General features: G+C 63.6%; 1 protein-coding gene across 1 annotated transcript; it reads right to left on the reverse strand.

The window, feature by feature from the left end:
- Positions 1-3,509: 3,509 nt before the first annotated feature.
- Positions 3,510-15,511, reverse strand: NATD1 (N-acetyltransferase domain containing 1). The gene is made up of 3 exons (XM_070563741.1): positions 15,339-15,511; positions 8,025-8,143; positions 3,510-6,487 (listed from the first exon to the last, which is right to left on the reverse strand). Exons 1-3 carry the CDS (start codon positions 15,442-15,444, stop codon positions 6,371-6,373), a joined length of 342 nt encoding a protein of 113 aa, XP_070419842.1. The 5' UTR covers positions 15,445-15,511; the 3' UTR covers positions 3,510-6,370.
- Between the last annotated feature and the right edge of the window lie 357 nt (positions 15,512-15,868).

Genomic DNA, 15,868 nt, shown 5'->3' on the forward strand with positions numbered 1-15,868 from the left:
GCGCCACTGGGCCGGTCCCCAGGTTACAGTTTTAGCCAACATTCTGCCCTGCATCACGTGAGTCTCCACTGTCCTCTGTGGGCTGCACGTCCAGGTCCCCGCCGCCGGAGCTCCAGGCCAGCGCTGCGCATCTCGGGGAAGCCATGGAGGCGCTGTGCTTCCAGGGGTTACTCAGGACACTACCGGTGCAACCAACAGACCGCCAGATGTAGAATGCTTAAAACACGAGAGAAACGTGCCCCCCACTCACGCAAGAAGCCACAATGAGAGTTTGCTGTTGGCAGGTGGCTCTTTGCCCTGCGGCGCTTCAGGGACCCGAGTTCTCCACAGCCACTTGGCTCACCGTCCCCAAAGCCTTGTCACCGACTGCGTCCGGCAGTGGGATGGGAAGAACAGAGCCTGGGGGGCGCCGGCCTCGCTCCCGCGCACTCGCCCGGCTGGAGCCAGCCCCCGCGCACACCTGCCGCACCTGCCGCGAGGGGGGCGCAGGCCCAGCCGGGCGGCCTGAGTCGCCAGCGCCCCGGGTCAGCGCCTGGCTCTCCGCTTCCAGCCGCGCCGACTTCAGCAGACGCCCTCACCCTCTCTCCGAGTCCACGTCCACGCACTGGGTTGGCCTTTTTGCCTCAGAAGGCAGAAAAAACACCAATGAATTCTCACTCCCCAGTCTCCTCCTCGACTGCGGACTGACCGCGGAGAGGCCAGCTCCCGCCCGACACGCGTGACGTCCTCATCGAGCCTCCCCCCGCGCCAGGACGGCCTGCGGAAGGACGCCTCTCAAGGTCCTCCCCGACCTCACGGGGAAGACTCCCCGATTCACGGTCGGCCAGTCCCCGCGACCCTCCGGCCAGCTCAGGGTGCCCCGCTGCCACCTGTGGCCGCAGCCACCACGCCTCTGGCAGCAGGGCTGTCCGCTCTGTCAGCAGCTCCCAGCCTCCGGTGTGGACGCACCGGCGCAAGGCTGGATGCCCCTCCCCTGCAGGCAGGAATATTCGGTTTATTTTATCCCAACCATCTGTCTGCTGGTGTCCAGATGCCTCCCTCCCCCGACCCCAGGAGGCCCTGGCAGGAGCCGAGGAGTAAATGATGAGGATTTAGGCTGGTTACTTTAAAAATTGCAGATGAGAGGGAGGCTCTGTGGACTGGAATTTGCTTGTCCTTTGAGAGACGTTCGCATTTGTGAAGGAAGTCTCCATCTGTGGGGGTGTCTCCCTCTGCAGCAGGAGGAAGGCAGGATGGCCTTATCTCTGGAAACTCTTAATGGGGAAGGCAAGGACTTCAGTTGTTTACTGTCTGGCAACCTCACGTAACTGACCTCCCCCCCCCCAACATCCTCCTTTGTCTTTAGCTGAGGATAATATTTAAGCGGTGGCTTCTGCCATTTACTTAATCCGTTTGATTCTTATCTAAAAGTTATAGGACCACCCAATAACCAGACCCTGCTGGCACTGATACCATTTTTAACTTTTTACATATTCTTTCCTTTGTCTTGTAAAGAGATAACTCACATACCTGTGCCTTAAATTCAGCCCTACTCTCCACCCATGTTTGCAGCAGCAGCAGCTCTGACTGCCCATGGGTCCTGTCCCCATGTTATCCCACACTGTTCTCTAAATAAAAGAGCACTACTGCCAGACCTTGAGAGTCCAAGAAATCTTTCTTCCGACTCCTCGGCTCACCGACCCCGCATCAGTAAAGCAGAGTTTCTGCATGCCGACGTGTACAGCTGCTCCTGCATCTGCCAATACTCGGGTCACCCCTCTTCTGCTCTCGCTCCTCCATCCTTGCTTTCATGCCTAGTGCCCTGGACTGAACACCCTCTGTTCAAAGCACCCAGGGCAGTTTGTTTTCTCGACTGTTCTTGGCGGCAGGAATGGCCTCTGACGAACGGTCTCTCAAACACAGAAACCTGGGGTCTGGGATCTGACCTGACTGGGTCACAGTAATGACCTCACTGCCCGGAGAAAGTGGGGCCCTGGGAGCTCACAGTGCGCAGAGGCAAAACCACTACTTAACATCCCACCTATTCTGAGAGCCCAGGGTGAGGACCCCCTGAAGGCAAAGCCTGGGAGACTGATGGGTGGCTGCCCCGTCACCAGGACTGTAATGGTGACAACAGGCCTGCAAAGCCTCTGGGTGGGGTGGCTGCTCAGACCGCCCCGGAGCCAGCAGAAAGAAACCCGTGGACTCAGCTCCAAGTGCAGGGACAAAGCCGACAGCGGCTGTGACGCAGAAAGAACCCCTGACGTCCTGGAGTCCTAACAAAGGGGCAGCTGGAAGCCCAACCCAGAGCCGGACCTGCGACGTGGACTTGAGGGCCCTGACCTGGAAGGAGTGGAGCCCCAAGAATAGTATAGGGCATGTGGGTGCACGTGAGCCAATCCGAGAATCCTAAACTGAGGCAGGAACAGCACAGGCACAGGCTTGGGCGTCTGCCAGTATTCCCGCCACGACCCCAGCTTCACACACAGTGTTCCCTCTGCCACACCCACCAGGCCCCCCCGTGGTTCACCACGCACCTTGTAGCTTGAGGCAGAACCACGGCCGCCCTCCAAGCGGGCGGGGAAGCTGCTGGAAGTGTCACCACGTATCGCCCTGCGAGACCAACGGTCACCTAAAGTGGCCACAGGACCTCGTGACGCGCTGCGCGTCACTTTACAGAGGGCAGGCCTCGCGCGGCGTGCTCCCCTTGCTGTTGAGCTGCGTGGGCTCCACCCAGCGACTCCCCAACTCTGAGCCTCCGTTTCTCCATCTGTAAAATAGGCCGAACAAGTGGCGTCTCGCAGAGCGCCGTGAGAACCAGGCGGCCGCGCGCCCCTCCGTCCAGGCAGCGCTGTAATCCCCAGGGTGGGAACTGGGGGGGAAGCCCAGCCGGGAGCCCCTCCCTCCCTGGCAGCCCGGGCGTTTGGAGGGCACCCGTGTCCACTCACCCCACTGGCCTGCAGGGGCAGCCACCTCCCTCCACTGGACCAGAGGCCCCAAGGGAAGGCTTTCTGGGGGGAGAGGGACAAGTCCAAGAGCAGCAGCTGACGCGATGTGACAGCCTCTTCCCGTCAGCCTGGTATCACTGCTCCGCAGGCAGGCACCTGGAGCCGGGCGGCGAGAGTGTGACTGTGGCCTTGGAGGGGCCTTTCCCTGGGGAGGAGGCGGGGGCTGTGGTGTGGGGCCCCAGTTGGCAGAAGTGAAGGACGCGAACGGGCGCAGATGGCAAAGTCCCCAGATCCTGACACCACCGCCGTCCTGCCGTGAGACCTTGGCCAGGCCCCGTGACCCTCAGAGCCTCGCTTCCTCTCCTGAGGAGGGGGGTTGTGCTGCCAATCAAAAAAGGGAAAGCTCCAGCCGCAGGGCCTGCCTTCTCCCTCCATCTTCACACCCTGTGGGCCCAGACCCTTCCTGTGCCTGTTTCCTCGTCAGTAAATGGGGGCCATCAGATAGGCGTGGGGAGGAGCCGGGTGGCATGGGGACCCGGCCGCGAGTGCCCGCCGCCCCTTTTCTAGAAGCAGTCCCAGAGCCACACTGGGCCACACCTTTTATTGAAATGTATGTCATGCAGTCTGTTCAGGAGTTTGAAAAATAACGAAGGGAGGTCTGAAGGCCAGCCTCGGCCCAGAACCACCTGGAACAAGTCCTGAGTAGGGAAGGCACGTGAGTGACCACTGATTTGACCAGGCAAGAAAGAGAAACCCACAAAGCGAGATGTGGCAGGAGAGCGTGGGGCCTTCGGGGTGATGTGCTGGGAGGGGCCCCCAGTGGGTCCCCAAGTGGCATCTGGCCCCCACCGGTGGCACAAACAGCCCCAGGTGATCTGTCTCCTGAGCAAGGGCTCCTGGAGCATGCTGGGGACAGGTGGAGGTGACCCTGAGACACCAGACAGGGTAGCACCAGGGGGGCAGGCCAGCTGCAAAAGGTTGGCTGGGGCTGCAGGGAGGGCATCTGCAGTGGACCCAGGGCCCCAGCCTGGGAGACGCCATTACTGCTGCTGCTGACAGGCTCTGTGGGAACCTGTGGGCTAGGCTGGCCATAGCAGCCGGCCCCTGTAGCGGGGGCAGCAGCACTTCAAGGCGGCCCGAGGCAAGGAGGCCCAGGTTGCAGCTGCAAGAATTGGGGACAAGCTGTTCCTGGGCCCAGGACTGCACAGGGCCCCCGAGACGCCCTGTGCCTCCACGTTCAAGTACTAAGTGTTTCATGTGTATGCCAGCCAGTCACCTGCCATTAGAACACAGGTTCAGGCTGGGGCATAGTGGGGATGCGGACGGTCCCCCCTGGTGCCACCTGGCCCTCTGCTCAACAGCCTGCTTGCCCTGGCTCCCCTGGGGTCCTGTGCTGCCACTACAGGGCACCCCCCACGGTAGCCCCTCCTGGAACCTGGTCATCCTGCCCCAGAGGCTGCAGCAGGTACAGCACCAGCCTGCTGAGTCACTGGGAGAAGTTTTCATGTGGAGTGTGTGCTTGACCTTGCGGAGGGATGTGTGGATGGGGAGGGGGTCCTAGGTGGGAGGGAAAAGGTGCAGACCCCAGGCTGGCCCATCCGTCCTCTCGGGCCTACAACTCACTCTCCTTAAACTGTGCCGGGACTGCGACAGCCCCAGCCTTGGAAGGGACCCAGCAGCTGAACCCACCTCCTGACGGTGATGTCCTCCTGGCCTAGGAGTCCTGGCATGGCGAAGGCCCCACAACTTCCCTGGCCCCTCAAACAGTCCTTTGCACACAGAGTTGGGGAGCCCCGTGGGAAGGGGTGGGGTGGGGGTGTCTTCGGCCCCCTCGGAAATTCCTGGAGGCTAGACCGGGGCTGGGGACTGGGACATGGTGGGGGGTGGGGGATGCTGGGTGACTCTCTGGGGCTCGGGGACCCCATGGGGCAGGCTGCCAGGCCTCTGCAGGTGCTGGTACACTGAGATGTTCCTGCCACTGGGGGGGGTGTCTGTGCACAAAGGGCGTGGTGGCAGCTCAGTGCTGAGACTGGGAGCAAAGAGGTGAGACTAGAGGAGGCCACAGGCGAACGCCTGGGGCAGAGGTCAGACCAAGGGAAAGGTCATCGTGGCAGCCGGTGCCCCAGCACCCACACCTCCCGGACCCACCCCCAGCCAGGGCCAGGGACTCACTGTTAACTGACATCTTAGCTCCAAAGGGACCCCAACTCCTGGGTTCCCATTCAGCCCACAGAGGGGCAGGCCCGGACTTGACCTTTGGGGGAACGGAGCACAGGAGGTCAGGGCCCTGAGCCCTAATCAGCCCCCCAAAGGAAGCCCGCAGGGCCCTCAGAAAGGCTGGGGTGTACCTCCCAGGCCATTACCAGGAAGGCTGATCTGGGAGGGGCCCTGGGACCCCGACAGGCAACAGAACATGCCCAGCCACAAGCTCGCCATGAAAGGTGACGCTGCTGACACCCACCAGCTGCAGGGGGAGTCCCTCCGAGCACAGAACCAATTCTTCTGCTTGGACACTGAGGCTGGTCTTTTGAGGACAGTTTGCCTCCCTCCCACCCCAGCTTCAAAGGGTCCTCTCTGAGGAAGCCCACCCACAGGGTGCCCAATAGGCACTGAGGGGCAGGGACACCCCCAAGATACTGCGGCTGCACCTGGAGCTGGCTCCTGGCAGACGGGCAAACAAGGGCGATGGGGACCCTGGTTCCTGTAGAGCTGACGGACAAGGGGGCAGGGAGTTAGGGGAACGGGTACCAAGGAGAAAACACTCAGTGCTTCCCCTGCCAACCTCTCCACCGACGCACGGCTCCTCACTTCGCGTCCAGTGTGTGTGTGCATGTGTGTGCGTGTGCACAGTCAACCCCAGGCTGGTGCCCATTCCTGGCCTCGCACGTCAGGAAGGGCTGCCCCTGCCATAGCCACCCCAGGGCACATGAGTCGGCAGAAGAGAAGTGGCAGCGAGGGGGCAGCCACAGCTTGGCACCATGCCCTCGGGAGTTGGCACACAAGGCTTGTTATTGCTCCTCTCGGCTGGGGGAGCACCCTCCTCATCTGTAGAAGGGACACAGACAGAGGCAGTGGCGGCAGGGGGCCCCAAATCAGCCCCCATGCCAATCACAGAGCAGGAAACAGCAGGTGGGACCCAGGACAGGGAGGCCCCCATCCATGTGCCAGCCCCGGCCTCGGGCCCTCCCAGGCCCACCCACAACAGGCCAGGGCGGCCTTCGGAGAAGCTGGTCAGTGTCTGCAGAGTGGGAGCTGCTGGGGCCGTGGCCACCTGGCCGGCCCTTCACCATGGGGGCTGGACCTCTGCCCATCCTTGGCCAGCCGCCTCCAGGGGCTACAGAAACGAGTCCTTACAAAAATAACTCTAAGCGTCCCCGTGGGGACCAGGTTTCCTGAGAGTGCGCAGGGCCGGGGCGAAGGCCGTGAGGAGAAGGCTGGCCGCCTTACGGCTGCAGGCGCTCCAGGTACTGCGGCAGGGGGTTCTCCTTGACGTACTTCTGGATGTACCAGCACGTGAGGTGGGCCTTCAGGTCCTCCTCCACCACGAAGTCCAGGGCAGCCTGGCAGCGGGCAGAAAGAAGAGTGGTCAGCGCCTGCAGCCTGGCCCTGGGCTCCCGGCAGCCCAGCCCCCACGCCTCCCAGGCTGCTCCCTCCGAGGGCGGGAGCTGGCTGCCCAGAGCCACTTGTTCCACCCGGTCTGCAGTGGAGGTGCTGTCCCCACCCCATATTCCGGCTGAGGAAACTGAGGCAGACGGCTTTCGTAAACTGCCTGAAGCACTCTGCATGGAAGAGAACGAGCCAGGACCAGACCCAGAGCACCTGCACGAAAGGCCCCGGGAGGTGGCCTCTGCCGGGGGGCTGAGAGAACCCAGCGGCACGCGGGCAAGGACTGAACGCGGGCACCGCCCCTGCTGCGTGTGCTGTCCGTCCCTTGCCCACCCTGGCCGCCTGTCTCCAAGACAAGGTGCCCTTTCCCGTCTCAGCGCCTCGGGTGCCTGCCTACACGTCCCTTCCCCACTCCTGCTTCCCAGGCAGCTCCTCCGAGGCCTCCTGGCCCACCCCTGCAGGCTGGGTTAGGGCTGCCCAGGGCCCCACAACCCCCAGGGCGTCCCACACCAGCAGAGGCCCCACTGAGTGACCGTAGGCCTCCCACAGACACGGGGGAGGGGGGCCAGTGTGGGATTAGTCCACAGCTGTCATCCTCGTCTCCAGTGAGCTCCAGAAATGGGGCGCAAGGACGGTCCGCTGCCCTTCCCTGCCCTGGGGCCTTGCCCACAGCTGGTGTTTAATAAATGTTTGCCAACATGAAGCAGAGGACAGCCTGGTGGGTTACTGGTCTGATGAGCAGGAAGCAGCTGGACTGAGCACCCTCGAAGCTGGCCCGTCCGCGGCTGGCCCACTTGGCCTTCCAACAGCCCCAAGCCGCCTTTGCTCTCCACGGTCCACACCTAACCCCAGGGTTTACAACCCGAGACCCTCTGGTGACAAGACTCCAGGCTACCCTCCCATGGTGCAGAAAAAGAAACTGAAGGCCCAGCAAGGTGCTGTCAGAGGCCACGGGAGAAGCGGCCTCAGGCCCCAGGCGGGCAGCGCTCAGGGAAGCAACACCCAAGTGGTGAGCGGGACAAAGGGAGAGCCGGCCCCTGGGGAATGCAGGCCACTCTGCTCCTGGCCGCCATGCCCTCCCTCAGCCCAAACCTGCTCTCCCAGCGGCCTGGGGTTTGAGGTCCTTTGGGGATGAAGAGGAGGAGGACAGCGAGTGGGGCAGGAGCCAATTTACCTGAATCCTCATTTACGCACTCGTTCGACAAGGATTTCCTGAGCACCTATCACGTACTTGCCAGGCACTGGGGCCCAGCCATGAGCTCCTGACTCACAGCAGGTGTCAGCGGCCCAGAGGCTGAACTCTGAGAACCCGGGCCTGGGCCCAGAACCCCGCCACCAGCCCCAGAGGGGCTGCCTGACAGTCGCCCGCTCCCAGTTGCAACCTGTTGGCAAGGCGGGCGCCCGTCTGCGCTTCGGACAAACAGGCCGGTCGGCCGCCAGGGCCGCGGTTTCCTGAGTGGGAGGGCAGCGCCGCCCCACCTCCAGCCCTACCTTGGCGAGGTGCTTGGCGATGCCACGCCCACGGTAGGCGTCAGGGACCTCGGTGTGCTGCAGGTCCACGATGCGCTTGCCCACATACTCGTAGAGCAGGACAGCCCGGTCGTGACATCCTGCGGGAGGGTAGTGGACAGGTGAGGCCTGAGAGGCACGGTGGCAGGGGCGGACAGCGGACCCTGGAGGCGGACCCTGAATAACCTCTCTGAGCATCAGTGCTCTCATCCCCGAAGCGTGGATAAAGTCAAACGCTCCTGGCGGCATTCGGAGCACTCGGTGGGGTCACCTCCCTCAGCTGCTCAGAGCAGCGCCCAGAACACAGGCCCCAGGCGAGCCTTCGCTGTATAATCAGTCTCACCGTCCCAGGGCCCCCAGCACCCTCTCCACGGCCCAGCTCTGCGTCCCCATCTGAGCGCCCTCCCAAGGATGTGGGGTCGAGGTCCAGCGCTGGCTGCAGAGCAGGGCTCAGCAAGTCCCCCACTTAACTGGAGCCCGAAGAGAGAAGGGGGCAGGCCGTGAGCTGCGTCAGGACCACCGCCGTACCGTGGACACCGTGGATGAGACAGTGCAACAGCAGCCCCCCGGGAAAGTGCCACCGGGCACAGGGAGCAGGGAACAAACAGGCCTGCCCAGCCCAGAGCTCACCAGCGCACCCTGAACGCCTGTGGGAAAAACATTTAACTGGCGTTCCTCCAACCAAAGTCTTTAGTTCCCTGTTTGTCCATCCATCCAACCATCCATCCATCCGTCTGTCCGTCCCCCATCCGCCTGCCCATCTACCTACGCAGCCGTCACCCCGTCCATTTGTCCATCTATCCATCCACTCCACTCAGCCACTGGGGACACACCAATGGACAGCCAGACAAACAGCCCTGTCTTTGTGGAGCCAACCGGAGAGCAGGCAGAGAAGGGACAAGGAAAAGGTTCAGGGCGGCGTGGCAGGGCTGGAGCGGGGGAGGGGGCTGGGTGACACCTAGGGGACAGTGTCCTGGGCGGTCACAGCCAGCGCAAAGGCTCTGCGGTTAGAGCAGACAAGTCACTGTCCCTAAAAGAAAGCACGTCAAGGTCACCTGTCTTTCCCTGATTTTTAAAAGCAAATTGTCGTGTCTTTTTCACTTTAAAGCAACACAGAGAATTTGCTTCTGAATGCCACCCGGCTCCCAGCCTGAGGAGAGTGTTGCCAAGGGGAAGAATGACAGGCTAGAGATACAGTGGCCAGTCCAGGGTCTCACGGTAAAGCGGACAGGGTGCAACCCCAGTTAGGAGGAGTTCTGGCTCGCCCCAAAGCTCCAGGACTGAGACTCAATTCACCTCCCCTCTTCCAGATGGGCAGACTGAGATCCAGAGACCAAGTCCCATAGCAGGTCTGAGGTGAGCCGGCGCCCAGGTGTCCAGACCCGGAGCCCAGTTCCCTCCCACTGCTGTACCCGACACGCCCCCGCTCTGCCTGCAGGCCTTTGCCCTGCGGTTCGGTCTGCCAGGAACACCCTCCCCCGTTCGCAGGCGCAGCTGCGGGGCCCCAGCACCCCTCCTCGCGGCCTGACTGCTCCTCTGCCGGCTGCGCCCACCGTCTGGCCAGGGCCCAGCTGTGCACCATGGGACTCGGCTCTCAGCTCCCGCACCTGCTGGGTTAATCCAGCTCACCCAGGATACGAGGCCGGGGGGCAGGCTGTTTTGGGCCTGGCCCGGTCACCAGTCACTGAAGGAGCTGCCTGCCTGCCCTGGCCATTTAATTACCCCAAACTCACTGAGGGCCCATGTGTCAGGCAGGGTCTTTGTACTGGGCACATAGCAGTGAAGAAAACCGACAGAATGCTCCCTCTTAGAGGGAGACAGACAATAAGTAATGTGATCGTATGCAATACAGGGTCTGCAGGTGAGGAGGTAGAGAGAAGACAGCAGAGAAGGTGGGGGTAGGCTGCTGTTTTAGAGAGGGTGCACAGGGGAGGCCTCTCCTGAGCAAAGACCTGCAGGAGGTGAGGGATCCAAGAGGAGATGCGGGGGATGAGCAGTCCAGGTGGGGAGAACAGCACATACAAAGGCCCTGGGGTAGAAGAAGCAGTGAGGAGGCCGGCAGGGCTGGACCCGAATGAGTGGAGGAGAGCAGTAGAAAGCCATGGTGGGGATGCTGGGGCCAGACCACGCGGGGCCTTGCAGGCCACTGAGAAGACCTCCACTTTTGCCCCACCGCCATCATGGAGTAGGGCCTGGAGCTTGCTAGTGTTCCTCTGTCCATTCGTTACTCCCTCCTTCAAGCAATGCTCCCGAATGGCCACTCGGGCTGTCAACGGATCAGATTCCGGGACAGCCTGGGCTTTCTCTGCCCCGCCTCGCCCCTGTTAGCTCCCTGTGGTCACGTGGGCTCGAACACTCCTGCACCCCCAGCTCGCAGCCCAGGGCAGACACCCAAGAAGCATCTGTCCCCAACCAGCTGCTGCTCTCCCGCTGCCAGATGCATACGCGGGCGAGGCGACTTGCAGGCTGCCGCTGCCAGCACGCTGGCCGCCCCGGGTCACCCCGCCTGCAAGGAGGCAGGCCAGGAGCGCTGCAGCTGGCCCAGGGCCGCCACGGCCAGCCTGGCTCAGCTCTCTGCACACACTGATCCCCAGGAGAACCCCCCAAACGGGGACGGCTCTTAGAGCCCAGTTTCCAGACTGGGAGACTGAGGCTCCAAGAGGCGTCACACAGCTCGGCGGTGTGTGGGGCTGGCTGCAGACAGGCCGAGCTCACTGACAAGGGTCTCCTGGCTGAAAGAGGAGCAGAGGCATCAGGGGCCCTCAGAGTGGAGGGGGGCCACCAGGGTGGACACGGGCGACGCGGGAAAGAAAAGCAAGTTAATGACCCCCCACTGGCCAGACCACACCATGCTGGGCTGGGGAGGAACCGGACCCCCAGGAGATAACCCCCAAGTGCTGGGCCTATGGCCTGGCATCTCAGCCTTGGAGGGTCCACAAAGGCCACCGAGTCCCAACTGCCCACACCTGACATGGTCTGACTCCCCTCCCCGAAACCTGCCTGGAGAGCCCAGGACACGGCCGACACCCGCGGCTTAGGCCAAGTTCCTGGGGTCCTCCTTGCCTTGTCTTTCTCTCAGACTCTGACCTGATCCTTTCGCAGGTCTACGGGCATAACTTCCAAAACATGCCCGGAATCCAGCCACTGCTCACCTCTCCACGGGCCCCCTCATCCGCCCGTGGATGCCAAGTCAGACCCCTCTGTTCTCTGCTCGGGCCACCCCACTGCCCCTCAGGCAGCACAGCTCTTGGCTCCCTGGCCTTCGCTGGGTGGCTCTCTCCACCTGGCGCCTCTCCCCCAGGGTTGCCTCCTCCTCATTAATCCAGGTGAGCCCAAATGTCACCTCCTCCGAGGCCTCCCTGACTGTCAGCAGAAGGCAAGGACAGTGCTACGGGTCACTCTCTCACCCTGCACCAGCGTCATCCCGCCACCAGTGGCTCGGCCCATGGATACTGCTATCTCCACTCATACGGGCATTGTGGGTAGAGCCCCTGGGCATGGCCTGGCTGGATGCCAGGCCCCTCTGGGCTGTATTCCATGAGCTGCCAAGAACCCCAAGCTTCAGACTAGCAAAGGGGGTCAGTACTTGCCACTCGGGGGCTGCAGGAACAAGCCGAAGGCAGGGTGGGGCCCTGGGTTCCAGTGCCAGCTCTGCCAGGTGACCACAGACCAGTCCCAACACCTCTGAGCCGAAGGCCTCGTTAGAAGGACCCTTCCCTGGGTCTCTCCACCCCAGGGCCCTCCGCCGGCCCCAACCCCAGGACCAAAGGCCCCAGGAAGTTAGCAGGGGGAGTGGTCACTGAGAACCCATCTTCCCTGACAGCCAGGGAGGAAGAGCAGGGCTCTAGGTGGGAGGTGTGGGGTCTTCGCAGAGGGCGTTGACTGCCACCATCCCCACGCTGCCTGCACCGGCCCTGAGAGGAGGGCCAGTGGGTTCAGACACCCACTGACAGAGGACAAGCCTGAGGCAGAGGAGAGCAGAACCCAGCCCTTCTGCTCCCCGTGGGGGCTGGGCAGCAGACGGAGAACGAGCGCGGCAGCAGGTGGCAGGCCTCAGAAGCACCTGCACTGGGAGGGCACTGTGTCGGTGGCTCAGAGGTGGCTTAGGCAGAGGGGCCAGGGCCTGGAGAAGCTCAAGGGGCCCAGCCAGGAGGCGCGTCAGGCAGACCCTGGGGCCCATCCGGGAAAGGCCACCCACAGACCAAGCTGGTCTCCTTGTCACACCAGGCACGCTCTCCTGCCCTCTGCGCAGGGACACTGCTCCAGGCGTTGCTACGGGGCATGAGGTCCCTAGGGGTAGCCACATGGCTCAAGCAGGGCTGCACACCCAGGAGCGGGATCTGAGCGCCAGGAGCCCGGCCACTGCACTTTCAGCCCTGCTGCCTCTGGGGCCTTGTCTTCCCACCTGCTAGACGGGGTGTGGAGGGTACAGAGCATGGGGCTCTGGCACCGCAGTGAGCCTCCTTGCAGCAGGCGGACACTCAGCCCTGGTGGGGAGGGGAGAGAAGGGCCCACAGCTCAATCCTGGCTTAGCCGCCTGCTGGCTGCGGGCCCTGGTTTCCCCACCTATGAAATGGTGATATGAAAGCCAGCATTTCAGAACCTGGATTTGGGGGTCAGATAAGCCTGAGCTGCAGTGTCTCTCACACCCCGTGTCAGCAAGACCTACCCACGCTTCCTTCAACCTCAGTTTAGGAGCGGGCCATTTCTCCCCACCCCGACTCACACGGCCTGGACTAGTGCAGTAGCCACCCGCCTGCTCTGTCCTGCCCCGCACAGTCTGTTTCCCTCGGAGCAGCCAGAGGGAGCCTGGGACATCCTGTCCATCCTCTGCTCAGGACCCTCCCAGGTACCAGAGCTAAAGCCAAGTCCTCACAATGTCCCTCACCATCTGTCCCCATGACTTCTTGACGACATCTGCTATGATCCTCCTCTCTCCATTCCTCCATTCCCTGAGGCACACCAGTACCACAGTGCCTTTGCACTGGCTGCTCCTTCCACTTGGAACACTCTTCTCCCTAGAGCGCCTTTCCTTGTCTCCTTCAGGTCTTTACCTAAATACCACGTTCCCAGGGTGGCCCTCCTGGACACCTGATTCTAAACAGCAGCCCTTTCCCGACATGCTCTCCCCCGCCCTGCTCTCTGACTCACCAGGCCCTTGCTTCCTAGGACACTTTACACTTTATTCATTGTCCAGCACTGTCCAGACTGTCAGTCCCATGCGTCGGCAGCACCGAGAATAATGCTTGGCACACAGCAGGTGCTCAGTAAGGACTTAGGGAACGAATCCCAGCTCTTCTACCTACGAGGTGCAGGACGCTGGGTGCATGAGTCACTTCGCCGTGCCTCAGTCTCCTCAACTGTACTCAGGGAGGGCAGCTCCCCTCACTGCAGCCAGCAGTGCCATGGGGACACAGCAAGCGCCTCTGTGCCTGGGGCCTGCCTGGACCTCGACAAGGACCGCGCAAACGCAGCTGCTCAGACATCGACCCTTGCGGCTGCGGTGGCTCATGAGCCTCGCTCTGCCATGGGGACGGCCGGGACAGGCCTGCGCCGGGAGCCCCAGGGCCACTGCACCTCTCAGCCGCAGTGCTCACTTCTCAAGGGACACAAGAGCCGGCCTCCAGGCTCAACTAGTCAGGAGACACCAACAGGCGGGTCCCCTCCCCAGCTGAGGCAGGGTGGGGCCCAGACGCAGACTACCCTCTCTCGGCCCCACGCAGACGGGGCTGGGCCCGGCTGCACCGCCCCGGCCCTGCGGACTGCCCCGGGCGTCCCTGTGGATCCCGGTCCACCTTACAGCCAGCCATCTGGGCAGCAGGTTCCGGAAGGGGGCAAGTTTGGAAATACAGCTGGGAGCCCAGCCCCAACCACACAAGCCTAGGGGGTGTCCTCTGCTCTCCCTGTTTGGAAGAGGGCAAGAAAACCCCAAACAGTCCCTTTTTCTCCTGTCTCTGTGAGTGTATAGGGCCTCCTGAGCCAAGGGAACCAGAGGCCTCTCTGGAACCTCAGAAAAGAGGATTTGAAAATCCACAAGGCCCCTCCCCACAACAGTGGCCAGGGCCCTTCGTGTCACGGCCAGCTGGGCCATGGCCAGCACCATGGTGGCAGAAGGACTTGCTTCCACGTGGACAGAAGACAGTGTTTGAGTTGTGGCTCTGGCACTTCATGATGCAAGAAGGCAAGTCACTTCTTCCCTGTGGTCCAAGCCTCAGTTTACTCATCTGTAATGTGGGGTGGTGATGCCGACATCACACGAATGCTGTAATGGGTGTGTGCTGAGGCCCAGCTCAACAGCCAGCACAGCCCACACGGGGGTCTGAGAAAGGTGGCAGCAGCCTGTCCCAGCGTACTCCTGACCTCAGGCAAGCATCTCCTTTTCTGGGTCTCTGCCTTCCCTTCTCAGAAATGGGCACAGAGGCGTCTGCGGGCCCTTCCAGCTGGGACACTGCCACAGGGGGCCCAGCTGGGTGGGAAGAAAAAGTTATTAACAGGTGCGGGATTCAGGGACTTCACAGTCCTCGATTTTATAGTCGTATTTTCTATCCTCCACACCTCTTAGGGTGCGGGTGTGTGGGCTAGAAAGTGGGAGAACTTTTCTTTATACGAAATGAAGACTTTGCTTTCTCTGTGTTTTGAAAACTAATGACCAGTTCGCGTTTATCCGCACTTACTAAGCGCTGCCGGCGCCGTCCTAAGTCCTCACTGACCACCGTGGGTCCTCACCACTAGCCAAGAGGGATGCACAGGTGTCAGCCCCGCTTTAGAGATGGCAGCTCTGGGGCACACGGAGACGAGACAACTTGGCCGAGGTCTCAGCCGCTGGGGTCCGCCGGCGACACCGCCCCGCGGGCAGAGGCCCCCTCCATCCGCCCCGGGTCTGCCCACAGGCTTCTCCTCCGCCTCGGTGCGGGGAAGGGTCCCGGGGCAGCAAGAAGCCGCGCAGCACCAGGGAGGGAAGGGGAGGGCGGGCGGCCCCGCTCGCCGGGCTCTCAACCAGCAGCCCTCCGCCGGTGTCCGCCAGCGGGAGACGGCCGGGCCTGCGCAGGTGCGGGCTCCCCGGCCGAGGCGGGGGCTGAAGGCAGCGGACCGGCGCCGCCCCGCCCCTGCCTCCGCCCGCCCGCCCGCCCGCCCGGCGGCCGCTCCGGCCCGGCCCGCCCGCGAGTCGGCGCGCTCCCCGGGGCCCGCGGGGCAGCCCGGCTCCCAGGCCCGCCCGCGGCGCCCCTCCCGGCTGCGCGCCCCGCCAGGGCGGCCGCCCGGCGCGCAAACAAAGGCGGGCGGCGGACGCCGCGTTACCGTTGAGCCGGACGGTGAACTGGCGGCGCCGGCGGTCGTGCTCCACGCGGATAGGGCTGCCCTGCTCCGGCGCGCCCGGCGGCCCGGCGCCCGCCGCGTGCGCCATCTGCGCGGCAGCGCGCTCCGACCCGCCGGCTCCGGGCCGCGCGGACGGGGCGCGGGGCGGGGCCGGGGCGCGGGAGCACGCGGGGCGGACGCGGGCGCGGGGCGGGGCGCGGGGCGGGGCCGGGGGCGCGGGGCGGGGCGCGGGGCGGGGCGGGGCGGACGCGGCCAGGAGCGCGGGGCGGGGGCAGGGGGCCGCCGGGAGCGCGGCGCGGGGCGGGGCGCGGGGCCGCCGGGAGCGCGGCGCGGGGCGGGGCGCGGGGCGGACGCGGGGCGGGGCGGGGGGCGGGGCGGGGCGGGGCGGGGCGCGGGGCGGGGCGCGGGGCGGGGCGCGGGGCGGGGCGGGGTCCCCGGAGCCCCGGCCGCGGGTCAGCTGTGCGGTCACGTGCTCACGGCAGCCTTGTTTTGATACATTCCATTCGACTCTT

This window comes from Equus przewalskii, chromosome 10, assembly GCF_037783145.1.
Source record: "Equus przewalskii isolate Varuska chromosome 10, EquPr2, whole genome shotgun sequence".
Lineage (NCBI taxonomy): Eukaryota > Metazoa > Chordata > Mammalia > Perissodactyla > Equidae > Equus > Equus przewalskii.